At 37.5% G+C, this 15,371-nt stretch overlaps 1 protein-coding gene across 1 annotated transcript; it reads left to right on the top strand.

Annotated features, from left to right (window-relative positions):
* The first annotated feature begins 667 nt into the window (after positions 1 to 667).
* On the top strand, positions 668 to 12,383 carry LOC148867204 (chaperone protein dnaJ C76, chloroplastic-like). The gene is made up of 9 exons (XM_088981505.1): positions 668 to 1,083; positions 3,283 to 3,411; positions 3,505 to 3,634; positions 3,915 to 4,035; positions 4,829 to 4,910; positions 7,943 to 7,996; positions 9,769 to 9,807; positions 10,582 to 10,681; positions 12,042 to 12,383. The coding sequence occupies exons 1-9, from the start codon at positions 730 to 732 to the stop codon at positions 12,167 to 12,169; spliced, it is 1,137 nt and encodes a 378-aa protein (XP_088837631.1). The 5' UTR covers positions 668 to 729; the 3' UTR covers positions 12,170 to 12,383.
* Positions 12,384 to 15,371: the final 2,988 nt, after the last annotated feature.

Genomic DNA, 15,371 nt, shown 5'->3' with positions numbered 1-15,371 from the left:
AAAAAAATGAATAAACACTTAAAATTTAACTGTGAAAACTTAGACTTAAAAAATAAACCCTATTTTTAAAATAAACACTTATTTTATACTTATTTTCCAAATACCATGATGTGATGCAAACCCAAATAAGCGTTTATTTAAAATAAACACTTATTTTTAAGCACTCCTGACATGGCCATGGGCTAATGTAATCCAGTCAATACAACGGTTCCATGAAAAGTACATTATGACGTCTGAATGACCAGTTGTCTTGGCTCAAATTTTTAATGTTGCCCTTGCTTTCATCCTGCTGCAGTTATACTGTATCACTTTCTACTACTGGTTTGTCATTTCTACGTAATCAACGGTCCAATGGCATCTTACTGGCCCCACCAAATACAACCATGGGGGGACCATTTGATCGATGGCGATGACGTGCACGGAAGAAGAAACTAGAGACTAGAGTCCCATTCATTGCACGCTACGACTTACGAGAGCTGGAGTCTATTGAGGATGGTGGACTTCAAGTTCAGTAAATAATATCTCCGGCGGTTCGGGCCGGTTCTGTAGAGACGTTGGCGCGTGAGAGAAGAGACATAGCACGCACCGACACGTGTTAAGTACTCGTGGCACGTGTATTCAAATGGTTAATCCAGATATCAAGGAGAGAAATGGTTCAAAGAGTGCCATGTCAGCAGTGAAAAGAATTTTGCTCGTCGAGCTGGCGAAATTTCTCCTCCTCAATATTTTATGATTTTCCGTAATTTAGTTTTAATTGTTCTTTATTTGAAAAAATATCTCTTATTTTCTGCTTCATTTCTCCCGCTACAATCATTCCCGGTTGTTTCACAACCAACTCTTCACTCCTGGGTTCTGGGATTGATGGCTCAACTACTCTCTTCCGTCTGCACAGATGCTCTTAAATTCCAGAACCCATCAAAGTTTTCTTATTCGGGAAACAGAGGATGCTCGTTAGCGAAGAAGAGCAGCCCGTCGACGGCTGTTGCTGGCCGGAGACGATGCTGCAAGATCAAGGCTACAGTCAACAATGACTTCACGTCGCAGGAGGAGGTTGCCGATGATTACTACGCCGTTTTAGGCCTGGTAATTGTTCTACTTCTGTTAATTTTATTTATTTATGGTTGCTAGTTGAATTTTTCCTGAATGTCTTATAAGAGAGTTTCTAGATTTTGTTTATTGGACTTATAAGTTTTGTCATTAATTGTCATGCACATCGACGATCAATATGGTTTTTGTGGAGGGGATAGTTGACCTGATCGTCTTGTTGCAATTACTCGGTCTGATCATAAGAAACCAATGATCAATCTATTCACATTAGTGTTGTATTCGTTCTAACGTAGATAGGATAGATCGACCTTGGGTAGCAGTTAGTCTAAGTCCCAACTCATTGCATTCGCCAAATTTGTTTTGATATGGTTCTTATAGGCAAGGATGATTGGTTATAGGAAGTTTGGAATTTGTATAGTTTATGCTTGCAGTAACTATTTTGAGCATGTAAGTATTTGATCGAGCAGCAGTAGAACCTAGAATGCTTCTACAGTCTTACAATATTATAATTTTTTAGTCTCTTGGTTATTCTACTTGACATAACCTACCATGTAGTGGAATTGCCTGGGGTTTTTACCTTTGCCTTCATATTAACTTACTCAGAGAATTCAATTCTGGAGAGTATATTCTTGTAATAAGCAGAGTGTGTTGGACATAATCAATCAATATGCAAGGACAATCAACATAATGCTTGCGTGTTGGGAATTTGTTTCAGACGGGATGAAATATAATTTGGCCTTATAGTGGTCCTATTGGAGATGCTTCTTTCTACTAAGGAGAAGGTAATGACTCTTTCTTGGGAATCAATGGGTCTATCTCATGATGTCCTCATCATTGTTGATTGATAGAAATTCTGCTAAAGCTTTCAGATGTGGTTAAGCTTTGTATGTGGTCCTTAGAGGCTTTCTTGAGCTCTTTTACTACATTTTGAGATGAATGGATGTCATGGAAGTGGAGCACCTTTTCTAAATGCTGGTAACTTGGGAAAGTTGCGGGTTGAAGGGGAAGAATGTACAAGGTGTTGCCACTTCCATACTGAAGCCTGTATAACTGCAACGAGTATACATCTTTGGGATGAATTCACAAATTTTGGATTAATTCCCATATTGTATATTATCTTTTCTTTAACTTTCTCTGTGCATCTAGTGTAAATGTTTTGATCAGAACCATTCCAAAAGAAAGTGAATATATTTTTTATATGTTTTAATTTTTTAATCTGTTGTTACATGTATAGGGAGCAGTTTCTCTTTAGTTTCCACCAATGCTCTACATGCCTGTATATCTCTACTCATAAGGTGCTGGGCATATATTTATTTAACACCTGTATTTGGTCTATATGTTTTAATAGGCTTCAATTTCTTGCTTGTAACTTTAAGAAGAATTGAGATAGGCATATATTTTTTTTAAATACAACCAGTCTGAAGGTGTAATCTGTATTTTCTATATGGATATATGCAAATTATATGTCAACTAGGGCTGTCAATTGACCAGATATTGGTCCAATCTGACCTGGTCCAATATGAGTCCATTACAGATGGATGAGGTCCAATGCAATCCGATAAATACTTTGGAACATTCTGGATTGATCCAATTCAATGTCTGGACTGTCCAATCTGTTCAAATTGGTTTTAATTTAGATTGGGTCCAACCAAAACCTGGTTCATTGGCACTCATACTCTTATCTTCTGTCAAGGGACCAAATAATGGTTCAATCCAACCTGGTCTGACACAAATCCATTACAGATGGACCAGGTCCAATCCAATCCAATAAATACTTTGGAGCATTAAGGCTGGACTGGTCCAGTTCAATATGTCTTATTGGTCATCCAACCCGTTTCAAATTGATTTTGATTTGGATGGGTTCCAACACAAAACTGATCCATTGACACCCCTAGGGTCAACCCTTGGGTTGGAAAGCAAAAAAAAATGCACCATCACATTTCTGATACTATACTGGCCTGCATCTCCTTGACCATCCAAATGAGGCCAAAAGAAGGATGAACATATTTAACTGACATGCTTTTTGTATTATGGTCCATATAGCATTTTGATAATCTGGATTGATGAATTTTTGCAGGTGATTTCTTCATGACAAATAATAAATATATGTACTTTGTATTTTTCTACCTTGATTTTTCTTCTTTGATTCTTGTTCAACAATGTATTTTTTTTTCTTTTTTTTTTAATGTATTGTTTGTTTTGAGATCCTCACCACTTGTTGGTCCATGCTACCAGCTGCCTGATGCAACACCGGCACAGATTAAGAAGGCTTACTATAATTGCATGAAAGCTTGCCATCCAGACTTGAGTGGCAATGATCCGGAGACCACAAACTTCTGCATGTTCATCAATGAGGTTTATGCGGTGGGTTCCCAAACCGAATCGGTGAATCCAGTATGCCCCAAACTGTCTAAACTTTACCTTTGCTTAGGGTTAATGAGGATATTTTCTGTGCAGGTACTTAGTGATCCTGTTCAACGCATGGTTTATGATGAAATCCATGGGTATGCATTGACTGCAATTAACCCTTTCATGGATGATTCAAACCCAAAGGATCATGCATTTGTTGATGAGTTTTGTTGCATAGGTATGAGTGGACTTTGCTATTTATTTCCTTAGTGGAGGAACATTTCATTTAACAAGAGAAACTTTTCTGATTTTTTTTGCCTCTCCATACAAAAAAAAATTCCCTCCGTCGTCTCTCCCTCTATATTGCCATATATTCATATGCCATAGAGAGGTAAAACTTGAGCAGAAGACATAATAAGTCATACATGTATGTATGTTGCTAAGAACAAAACGTTTGGCATATAAGAGGCCCTGAAGTTTGACAGGTAGTTATCATGTGATCCTTGTTATCTTCTCAGGCTGTAAAAATTGTGCCAATATAGCACCAGATGTATTTGCAATTGAGGAAGATTTTGGTAGAGCTAGAGTCTGTAGCCAATCTGGAAACCCAGAATTAGTTCAAGAAGCCATTGATAGTTGGTAAGTACTTAAGCTAATTCTTTTGGCATGTCATAGACTTTTTATAAAGAGTTTTGCATTCATCTGCATCACTTTTGTCAAAGAAAACTGAAGTCAACAAAGTCTTAACCTAACATATGCGGTCAGCTGTTTTGTACTGTCATTATCAAAATTTCCCCTTTGATATTGCATATTGGTCCTTTGTATATAAAACTAAAATATTCTCTAGCAAAAAAAGGAAAAAAAAAAACAACTGTTAACTTTGCCATGTATTGATTAAGATGCTTCTGTTATGGTGGTTAATGTTGGATACAGAAGTAACATAAGAAATTTCCTTGAATTTTGGCTACTGCCTTTCCATTGTTAAAAGCTGATTTCTAGGTATTTCTTTAACCTAGAATTGATATTTATATGAGAAAATGGAGATGAATATAAGTGGAAGTATCCCCAAAACATAAAGAAATAATTGTATTACGGCTTTTAAATGAGTGATTTTAATAGTAAGATATCAGAACTTAGAGCTTCTTAAGTACTTTTAAACTTGGAAAATTTTGTTTGACAGGAGTCTTTGTACCTCAAATCTCTATTTTGTACTAACATGAAATCAACATTCAAGTACTTCTACTTTTCTGTAAATCTGTCTGTAATCTTGTGTTTGCCATTGTTAGAAACCTTATTCTTCATTAATAGTATCATGCTTTTGGAAATGCTTTTAATCCAAAATTTCCTTCAACGTTCTTAGTACAGGAGTTTCTGTATCAGAGAAGCATAGAGTCTGTGCTTCATTGTATAACCTTTTTGTCTGCTTTCTCAGCCCTGTTGATTGTATTCATTGGACCTCTGCTGCACAACTATCTCTTCTTGAAGATGAAATGCGCAGGGTAGAAAGAGTAAATGTAAGATGGACTAACATTTCTTGCAATGTTATCATTGGTTTCTTTTTTACTTATTGTGGTAATAATTTTCTTAAAATCTTTCTTTAACACATTAAATTGTTTACCATTCTCGCAAGCTTCTGTTATTGGGTTTTATAACCATTCATTTACAATATACGAGGGATTACATTTGATAAATAATATGCATTCATTATCATATCCCAACATGATATTAAAAAAGGTCATTGCCCAATGTTTGTCCCAAATATCTGGGTTCTTGGGAGGGGCAGACTGGATAAATCCTAAGATTTGGCCTTTTCTTTTTATTTTTTCCTTTTTTCTTTTTTTTTTTTTGCACAAAATGGCAATTCTCAGACTTGAACCCATGTTTTCATGCTTGCCATCCTGAGAACTTACCATTATACAAAGAAATGACCCTTATCCCAAATAGCTATTACCAAAAGTTATTTTTTAAAGCTCAATCATTATTTCTTTTTTCACTTTGCTAGATGCTTGGGGGTTGAAGTCCGTGATTAGATTTGTACTAATAATTAATTGAAGATGCGTAATTGTTTTGAAGGATTAGTTGGTAAAAATAGGTAATTTGAGTAAAAAAATCCAAGGTAAATTCAAGGTGAATAACTATGTTATACTGCAAGGAACCAAGGACATGGCTGGACAAGGTGCTGGATACAGAGTTTACCTCAATAATTGAATTATCTGACATGAAATGACACCTTTTTACAGGTATCTGGGGATTTTTTTTTTGATAATTAAGGTATCTGAGGATTTTTTTTGATAAGGTATCTGGGGATCGTTAATAGTAAGACAATGGGAAACCAATTCAACAAGAAGGAAATGAGAATAGTCTGGAAAAAATCATGTCCCTAGTTTGATATAACACACTGCAATCTTCTCTAGTCATTGCTGCAGGATACCAACATCAAGGGATTAAATCATTAAATTCTGTCATAAGATAAATAAATCATCAAGTGAAGTTTTTTCTTGAAAATAAAACGTAGAAAATATGACCAAATTCTGACTGAACAATCTCTTAAAAAACGTAGATATATTTTCTTGAAAATATATCTCCAACACATGGAGATATATTAAACTGTAGAAGGAAAAAAACTTGACAAAATATTTTGATGGATTATTTTCTTCTCCCATTCTCTGTTTTCAAGAGGAAAGCTTTTCTCTCCTCTTATTTTCAAGAAACTTGCTAGTCTAGCATTTTTTTCCTTAAAGAGTATACCAAAGATAATCCAAAAAGATCTCTTCTCCCCTACACATGTATGAAAAAGGCTTCCACAGAGGCTAAAATGGTGGTAGTAGTAGTAGGACTTGCCATTACCATATGATATGACCAATAAGTTCTGTGCTCTTCTCCAAAAGCATGTGCATCCCACCTGCTCAACAAGGTAACAAACTAAAAGACACAGTGAAGGATGTTGGACTCTCTTTTATAGCACATGTTTGTTTGTTCAGTGTCCTTACTCATGGTGGGAGCGATATTTGTCTTTATTCTTGTTAAGTGGCTAAAATGCACATGCATGTTGACAAGTGTGCCCATTTCCAAACTTATTTGTTTCTTTCTGGTAGCAGTATCACCCACTTACCAATAAAATGCTTTGGTTTGTCCTAGAAGCCTCTCTCACACATGTAAGAATGGGATGGCCATTTCAACCCTCATTTTATCTGTCCTTTTTGAAACAAAAAAGAGAATGGAAAAAAAAACTGGGTGGCAACCTCTTAGAAAGAGAACGGTAATCTCTTTGGGTAAAGAAAAAAGTTTCTTGGAAGAGAAGACCAGGGTTAAAGAAGATCTTCAATAAGAGGTTTCTCACCATTTCTTTTGGTTGTGGTTTCAACATCTTGGTGAAGGTTGGTGGGTCCTTCTGGTGTCTAATATGTCTGCTTTGAGAGAGGGTTTCAACTTGATTTGGTAAAATCTCTCCCTTTCTTATTATTTGATTACATCTTGTTGCTGGTTCCTTTTTATTACTGGAATCTATTTAACTATATTTCCAAATATTGAATGCTGAAATAAGTACTAAGAATAGGATAACCAAAATACCCTTTTAAAACTATTTTCTTACAACTCGCACCAATTAATCAGAACTATATATATATATATATATATATATATATATATATATATATATATATATATAAGACTGGAACATGGACGACACAAACCAAGTTCAGTACCTCAAGCAGATCCATCCTCACTCTTGTCCTGGAATAGACCTGAACTATAGGCATTAAATAAGCCATCACTACCCTTTAGCCTCAAGCAGAACTATTGATCCTTTAAATGTGGATACACATTCCAATAGCTCTAATCCAATTGACCTTTAACTAGAAAACGACTACCTTTCTGGAATTTAGAACAAGCTCTAGAATCTCAAATTGCAACCCTCTTTTTCGCCATCCAATTGCCTTACAACTCTATAAGATAATAGTTTGAGTCCCTGCTCTTATCTCCATCAACACCTGACCTTGATTCTACAATTTTTGAAAAGGTATGACCATTCTGGGGGGCTGCCATTTTCCAAGACCTGTTTTTGGTTTCCAGGTCTTCTTGAATCCTTGACCGCTTTTATTTTCACTTCATCATTTTGCAGCTACTTTTTTACAATTGTTTTTTCACTGTTCAATGTGTTATTTCTTACCAAATTAGGAAAAAAAAAGGAAGAAATAAAAATTATTTTACTTGTCTTTTCGTCTTTATTCCAAAGGATCTCCTAGATTACTGACTGACATGTTTTTAGGTTTTGACCATCAGGGTAACCAGTTAAATCAGAAATTTTGTCTATATTTTACTATTCCATGACATTAGATTTGTGCATTCTATGTTTTCTTCTTTATTTTGATTTCCTTCCGATAGCTATAGGTATTTTGTTGATCAGATATTAGTTAAATTAATAAGCATGGAATGAAATAGAGGTTGCAATTGCAAGTCTTCCAGAATTCCACCTTCCCCCTTGAGATGAAAATAGCAGTTCTTGTATTGCTTATAACCATGAAAAGTAACAGTTGAATGTGAACAGGTTGCACTGATGCTTTCAGGAATGGGAGCTTCATCAGTTGACGTTTTCAGAATGGTAATACTATATATTCCTTTTATCTACTGACAAACTTCAATTTGACTGCCTTGTGGTTTGGCAATGCCTTACTGGTACTTCGAGTTCTTGCATGATTTGTTTGTGAAAGTTGGCTTAACGTCAGTTCTAAAAACCACAAAAAATATAGTTTCTTCCCTTTTCTTTTATCCTCTCTAGGAGGATTAATAAATCATCAAATATTTGTATTTTGACATATATGGTTTATTATTCAGGGTAGAGTGTGATGGCTCACTTGTTTCTTGAAAGGCAATCAGCATTAACAGTAAACCTGTTTGGAAAGATACTCTGAATGACAAGTGGATGAAATTTTCATCTCCGCTATCATATTTTTGACTCAAATATTTTGGAAACTAGGCGACAGTTGTTTCCACTTTGGTCAAAGCAAGTTTGAGAGGGAAGAAAAAGTAACTGTAAAGCTGCTGGTAGTGCACTTAGGCATAGTTTTCAAGGTGCCAAGGTGAGGCTAGGCAACAGGGGGGCACCTTGTTGCCTATTCGCCTAGGCAATGGATTTTTTTTTTCAAGTAAAAAACATATATCCTAGGGTAGTTCCAGTTCTATAACCATCTTTCTTTAATAATTACCCATAATTTTCATAAGAAAAGTATAAACTTCATGTTGAATACAACATTTAGCAACGTTTATAGGAAAAGAAGAAAAGAAAAGGTAGAAGAAAATGTGCTGATTAGACAACATTTTAAGTTCTTCCTTATTGTTCAAGTTTTGAAGTCTTTGAGGGTTCAATACAGCATTTAGCAATGTTTTTGTTGATTAAACCCTAAAAAATAAGAAAATAATAAAAAGAAACTAGTATATAAACACACAAAATGAATATTTTAGTTTAATAATGAATATTTTATAATTATAACCTCAAAAAATTAAGAATATAAAAGTATTTTATAACGCACTGTATTAAACAGATTGGTGATTAGGTGAGGTGAACCTCCAAGGGTGGCTTGTTGCCTAGGCGCCTGCCTAAGCATTGCCTTGACAATGTAAAGGCCAAGTCCCCCTCCAAAATCCTTGATATAAAATTGTAGGTTTATCTTTTCAAATACTAATAAAGTTTGAAGGTGGTCGGCCACCCCTCAACCTAGAAGAAACTTTGGGGTTCCAAAAAAAAATGAAGGAAAAGAAAAAAAAAGATGCAGGTGGCATATATCACATCCCCAGGTCAGATGAAAATTTCATTCTCCATCAGTCATGAAATCAAAGTACAATCTGATTCTTATATTTGTACTCAAAAGATTAATCTGTACATTGCTGAAAGATTTGTAATGGAGGTCAACCTGTTGAGCATTTCATTTTTGGTCTTCTAGATAAGATGAGTTGAATTTTAGAACTTCTCTTTATCCTGCATGGCAAAACTATGGGTTGAAGCAATGATTTTTCTATTCAACTTGTTGAATTAACTTAGAACATAAATCTGAATGGCTAGACCTTGAAGAATTGGTTCTTCAAATTACCTTGATAGATGCCGATGACCCAATACCTTAGATGGTCAGTTGGCATCTCTCTGAATATGGAGGCGGGATCAAACCCATGTAACTGCAGACTCTCCGTGGTAACATTAGTGAACCTCACGTGCACCTTCTCTGTCCCCACCCTTTAACCCCCCTGTAATGTGTACCATGTAATACTCAAAAAGAAAAATTACCTCAGTAGATTGCAAATATCTACAGACACATAGATACATACTGTCCACCAAAAGACGAGGCATATGGCATTTCTAATATATTACTTTTATGGCAGGCGAACACTCGATGGGAAAAGCGACAATCAAAAGTATTGGTAAGAAGTCATGTTGGTTTTCACTTACATCTTGCCTCTAGCTAGTGTTAGTGTATCAACATTATTCAATTTGTAATTTATGTTTAAAGTAAATGCAATAAAATTTCTAGAGAGGATACTCCAGCATTAATGACCAGGGCAATGGCAAAATAGGATTCCATGTAGCGGACTCCATATACTTGGGATAAGGTTTTGCTAACTTGTATTTGACCTAGATGGTTTAGGGAAGGGACTTTCATTTATCATAAATTAGGATTGTCCGGATCATTCATCTACTTGGGTCAAGTAGGGATCTTGTCTAAATGAATCCACCTAATTTGCAACATGCAGGATCTTGTGGTGGATCCAAACCTTCAATCAAATAGGGGATCTGCTGGTGATCTGCTGGATTCACCACCTGATCAATTTGCATTCACTTCAATATCAGCCATATGTCCCTCTACCTTTGGTGATTTTCATGATTTAACACTAGCTATTCAAAGTTTTAATTTTAGAATATAGAACTTAGCTGCAAAAGTGTATTTTGCACACTTGGAGAATTGTTTTGTGCTGAAATTTTCCATAAACAGAGGGTGGGGAGAGAACTGAAGATTGCTTTTTGATGTCAAAACTAGTTCCTCACATGTAAGATTCCTTAGTTGTTTAGGGAAGCTCACTAAGTGATCCAACTAGAAAACCTAAGATATATACATTTCATCCACATTTGCCTTTTTTTGGTTCCTTCTCTTTCCAATGACATTTTCTTTCATGTATGCCTTCCAACAATGAATGCAGGAAAGAGCTAAATTGAGAATGATGAAGCAAAAGGATTCTGACAAACCTAGACCATACTGGAATGACCTTTGGGGAAAGCCAAAAGACTACCAAAATACAGGTATTATAGGCAAAATGTGCAAAATAAACAAGTGGTGCAAACCCCAATTCCATGCATAAGTACATGCATATAAACATTTATATAATATTCATATATACAAAAATGGAGACGTGTTGATTGGGTTGCCCAATACAACCCTAAGCCAGCCTGAAGTTAAAGGTGGGTTCATTTTTTTCAGCCCCAACCTTAACCTGAATTTCAACTTGACCAACCCAACCTGACTTTTTTGCATTGGGTTCAGGCTAACCAGGGCCAAGTTGCATATGTGGAACATACTTTTGGCACCTGTTAAGTGGTTCATCTATGAGCATTTAATCCTTTGTTCTATTTTGGCATGATTTAACTTGGAAAACTTATAGGTTTCTTGATTGATTGAATTTGACATTTTCTTGATTGGGAATTGTAAATTTTATTTAAAAGCATATAAATGAAGTTACACTGTTACAACATGCAGAATAACCCTGTTATAGAAAATGACAAAGAAGCCCAAAACAGCTCAGTCCTGTTTGTCCCTTGCTTGGCTAATGCATCAAGCAAGCCATTTGCTGTTCTTCTAGCCCATCTAGATCTCGGTTGAATTTGACATTTGATTGCAATGGTTACCATAATCCATTTAGAACTGGAACATAGTTTCTATTTAGAAATGGAACATAGTATAACAATTGGATTGTTGATTATTGCAACATAGTTTCTCATAGGCCACGGTTGGTTCTTTGCAAATTGGCAGCTCCTTTGGAGTCACCACTCATAGTATAAACTAGTCTCTCACAAAAAAGACTATTTTGGAGTTTCCATAAATCAGGGTTGCTATTTTTACCTTTTTGCATAAAACCAAATTACTGATTTGTTTTTGATTGGTAAACCAAACTACTGTTACAATGATACCCAAAAGCTTGTCATCAAGTGTTTTGATGTTTTAGCCTCTTCTTTGCTTCTCAGAAGAAGTGCATTCATTCTACATATATCATATTACATGTATAACTGTCTGGTATTTGTGGAAGAGCGTCTCCTAGTGATACAAATTTCCCCTGTTCTTGCAATGATTGTCACTTTGTTATTGAAACTGTCCTTTGGCTCAAACCCAACGATGCATTGCCTTTGATGGATTGCAATCACCAAGCAATGTACTGGTTCTTGTCTTTGTTATTGAAACTGTCCTTCGGCTCAAACCCAACGATGCATTGCCTTTGATGGATTGCAATCACCAAGCAATGTACCGGTTCTTGTCTTTTTTGTTGGCCCAATGAGACACCACGTCTCTATAACTAGCCTCAACAACTCTCTTCTCTCTCTATCTCTCTCTGGCGTGCACAGATACAAACATTTACTGGAAAGTAAACTTATGACAATTCTTTTGCAGACGAAGTGAAAGAGAGGGCAAAGAGAGCTGCTGCTGCTGCTCGAAGATGGAGGGAGTACTCAAGAAAGGGTGCTGATAGGCCTCCCACTTTCAAGCTTCCTGAGGCAATCTCCAACAGCAAGGAATGAAAAGCTAATTTTATACACTTACACTTTTCTGAGTCCCCACATAATTGATTTCTGTAAAGCTAATTATCGATAGAATCCTTTGCAATTAATCTACTCAGGTAATTCATATAAATTCACGTCTAATCATGTAAAATACTGTCTATTCTTGTAACTAGGAACCTTCTTAATAAAGCCAAATACAATGAGAAAAAAGAAGAAATTTAATAGTGCTTTATTCTTGAACTCTTTCAGTATAGAAGTATATGGATCTAACTTGAAGCTTCAGATATCTTCCCAGTATTGCAAATCACAAAGATAAACAAAACAAGAATACTCATTTACCTCCAAAGAACAAGAATATGAGAAACCTTTTTGTTAGACTACTTCTGCCTTGATGAAACATCAAGTCCATCATCGACACTGTCATAAAAAAAAGGAAAAAAAGGAAAGTAAAAACCCTAAAATTGGTAAAGGTTAACCACCAGAACCCCGAAGCTATCAAGACCCATATCAGAAAGAAATCAGTTAGAGCAAGTTTCTATTAGTTTATCTGACAGTGCATGCAACTGCATAAGCCCATGATTTGAGATGCTTCTTCATTGCCATTCCATCGCTGAGTGGAGGCATATTCAAATGATGCAGGTCTCCAAATCTCTGAAACCCTTTTCTCTCGATCATCTGAAGCGCTGGAATGCCGAATACTGATTCACCATCCAGCCTAACTTCTCTAAGAATAAAATCGAAATCACCAGAACCCTTACTCTGACTGAATTCCTTCTTCTTGTGAGAATTTCCTCTCTTTGAACGGCATTTGCTCCATTTCTTGTCTCTCTTGCCATTTTGTTCCTTCTCCATTGACTCCAAAATTTTCATTGCTTCCATGTCGGCTGGCTTCATGTTCTGCAGCTCAGTTCTTAGACCCGAGTCACTGTCTTTTAAGCTTGTTCCGCCGAGAATGTCAGAATCTGAAGACTCATTCTGCTGTTTCTGAAGGACTGGAATTGTGGGCTTGGGTTCATCTGCACTGATAGAGTCGTTGTGAGGAGATTGAGATTGTGCAGGCTTCCCATCACTACAGGAATTTGACAATGGTTGTGATGATGAGAGGATATTGGAAAAGAACCAGAGTGAGTCTAAGGTTTCTATGATCTTTCCACCATCCATGAAAGCAAAAGGAAGCAAAAAAGGAGAGAGCTTTCTTAAGTAGGAAGAGAAGGCAGAGGTAATGAATGAGCATTGGGCATTTGGGAAATGGGAGTGGGAGCAGCTGCGGTGCTACGATTTTGTCTGTACGTGAGGAGGAGGAATTGAATAAAAAAAAAAAAAAGAATAAAGCTAAAAGTTCAGAGGTCATGATTGCTCTACAGGCTGCAGCAGCGGCAGCGCGGCTCTTAACTGACGAAGCTAACCTTCTGCCACTGTTAAATTAGGGCTATGTTCCGACTTTCGAGGGGTGTTTTAGTCATTTGAGAGCAAAACCGGAGATTGGCGCAGCAAACGGTGGGCCGCTATTAGTAGGCTTTAGCTAATTTTAATGGGCCGGGGCCTTTTATCAAGAAATTAAACGCGAAAAGTTCGCGAGTTGCGCTCCACTCGGGACCCGCTATTTGATGGACACGTGTTCCAGCAAAGATTTTCTCGGGTTTCTTCTTGGGTGATCCCGAGGACTACATTTCTGGGAAGCCCAGAGAATCTAGACCTCCAAACATGGTCCCAGGCAATGTGGACGGCTGAGATGCCAGGATCGGGTTAATAAATATGGTCCACTCCGCAGGACCGGTTTAGCATGAAAGAGCTATGGTAGTTGGTAGCAGTTAAAATAGGGGAATTTCAATTTTAAAACAACGGTCAAAAAACGTTGGATAAGAATGAGTGGTTTGGTTTGGGCGTTTCGATTTAATCATTTAAATTTTGAATATTCCACTTTTTGACTATCATTTACTACTAACAATCATCTGGTGAGTGGTGACAGGGATTTTGTGCACATAGACATAGGTTGGTGCGTATGTGAAGGTCTATCATATTCCATAGAATGTAGATCTCTCACCGTAAATGTGTGTGGCCCATCAAACTCATCATTTGAACCACTCAATCTGCGTGGCGTTTGATCTTTAGCCAAAAACTTCTAGCTTGGTGCCCATATTACTTACTGCATCTTCTTTTGGTAAACTCTGGAGGGAGCGAATTTCTGTGTACAATTTGATGAGCCAGTCATCACTCATCAGATCCGTATGAGGAGATTGGAGGTCTTGAGCAAGGTTTTTAGATTTTCAAAGTTCTGACCATTTTGCACCCTTGATCAGAAATGAAAAATTTGTAAATTCACATATATTTTTATGCATTTTGATTATTTTATAATGTTGATGGTGTGTAATCCGTTCGGTCCTAACTATCAATGACCTTGTCTCTAACTGGAGCAACAGGGAGTCTAAAACAGAGAAGATGAGGGAACTTCGGGGGGAACCCGGTGAGATTGCTCTGAACCTCAAGTTAGTATTCTCTCAAAGGCAAGATAAAATCAGATGGCGCAAAGTTTGCATACCTTGTTGTTAGGGGTAGGGGGCCTTTTATAACCACTTTGCACACTCACTCTGAGGCTTCTGTCAGGTCGGATATGATTACTTCTGTGCTTCTGCCAGTTCGGCTGTCACCCCTTCTGCTGGGGCAGAACCGCCATTGCTCCTTGTTGGAGCCGTCAGATGGTGGTGGCAAGTGGCAGTGGCAGGCGGCCGTTTGAAATGCGGCTGTCAAGCGTCAGATCCCAAGTCAGTTAGGTGCGTCGCCCCTGGATACGAACTTCCTCGGTGTCAGGCATGGTATGTTTGTTCAGTTCGGCGTCCTAGGGGCGAGGTGCTGGAGTGGTGAGTAATGTGAAGTCTTGAGTACGGATAGAGGTGTGTCTCAAACTGCCATGGGGCAGGCCAGTTCGGGTTACTGCCCTTTGTGCTTGGTTCAGGGCCTAAGGGAGAGTTCGGGCTCCTTGTAGGGAGTTTGGGTTCTTAGTAGGGAGTTCGAGCTCCTAATAGGGAGTTCGGGCTCCTAGTAGGGAGTTTGGACCGCTGGTTCCTCCCTATGGTGCTCGCGCCTTGGGCGCATTATTGCGCTGAGCTGTTGCCTTTGCCACGTGTTGCGTAATTACGAGGTCGGGCCAAATCTTCCTTCATCAATTGCCCCCCACTCCGCGTGCTAAGGGTCTTGCCATGGTGCGGGGGGTTCGTGAGGT

The sequence above is a fragment of the Nelumbo lutea genome, chromosome 3 (genome assembly GCF_056320005.1).
Source record: "Nelumbo lutea isolate HS-2025 chromosome 3, American lotus-T2T, whole genome shotgun sequence".
In the NCBI taxonomy this organism is placed as follows: domain Eukaryota; kingdom Viridiplantae; phylum Streptophyta; class Magnoliopsida; order Proteales; family Nelumbonaceae; genus Nelumbo; species Nelumbo lutea.
Note: the sequence above shows the minus strand (reverse complement) of the source record. Positions and strands in the feature narration are given on the sequence as shown.

What these genes read in the sequence shown, in the direction of transcription:
- LOC148867204 (XM_088981505.1), top strand. Translation starts at nt 730, where the DNA reads ATGATTTTCCGTAATTTAGTTTTAATTGTTCTTTATTTGAAAAAATAT. An exon ending in ACTACGCCGTTTTAGGCCTG is followed by an intron (nt 1,084 to 3,282) that starts GTAATTGTTCTA and finishes CCATGCTACCAG; the next exon opens with CTGCCTGATGCAACACCGGC. An exon ending in AAAAGACTACCAAAATACAG is followed by an intron (nt 10,682 to 12,041) that starts GTATTATAGGCA and finishes ATTCTTTTGCAG; the next exon opens with ACGAAGTGAAAGAGAGGGCA.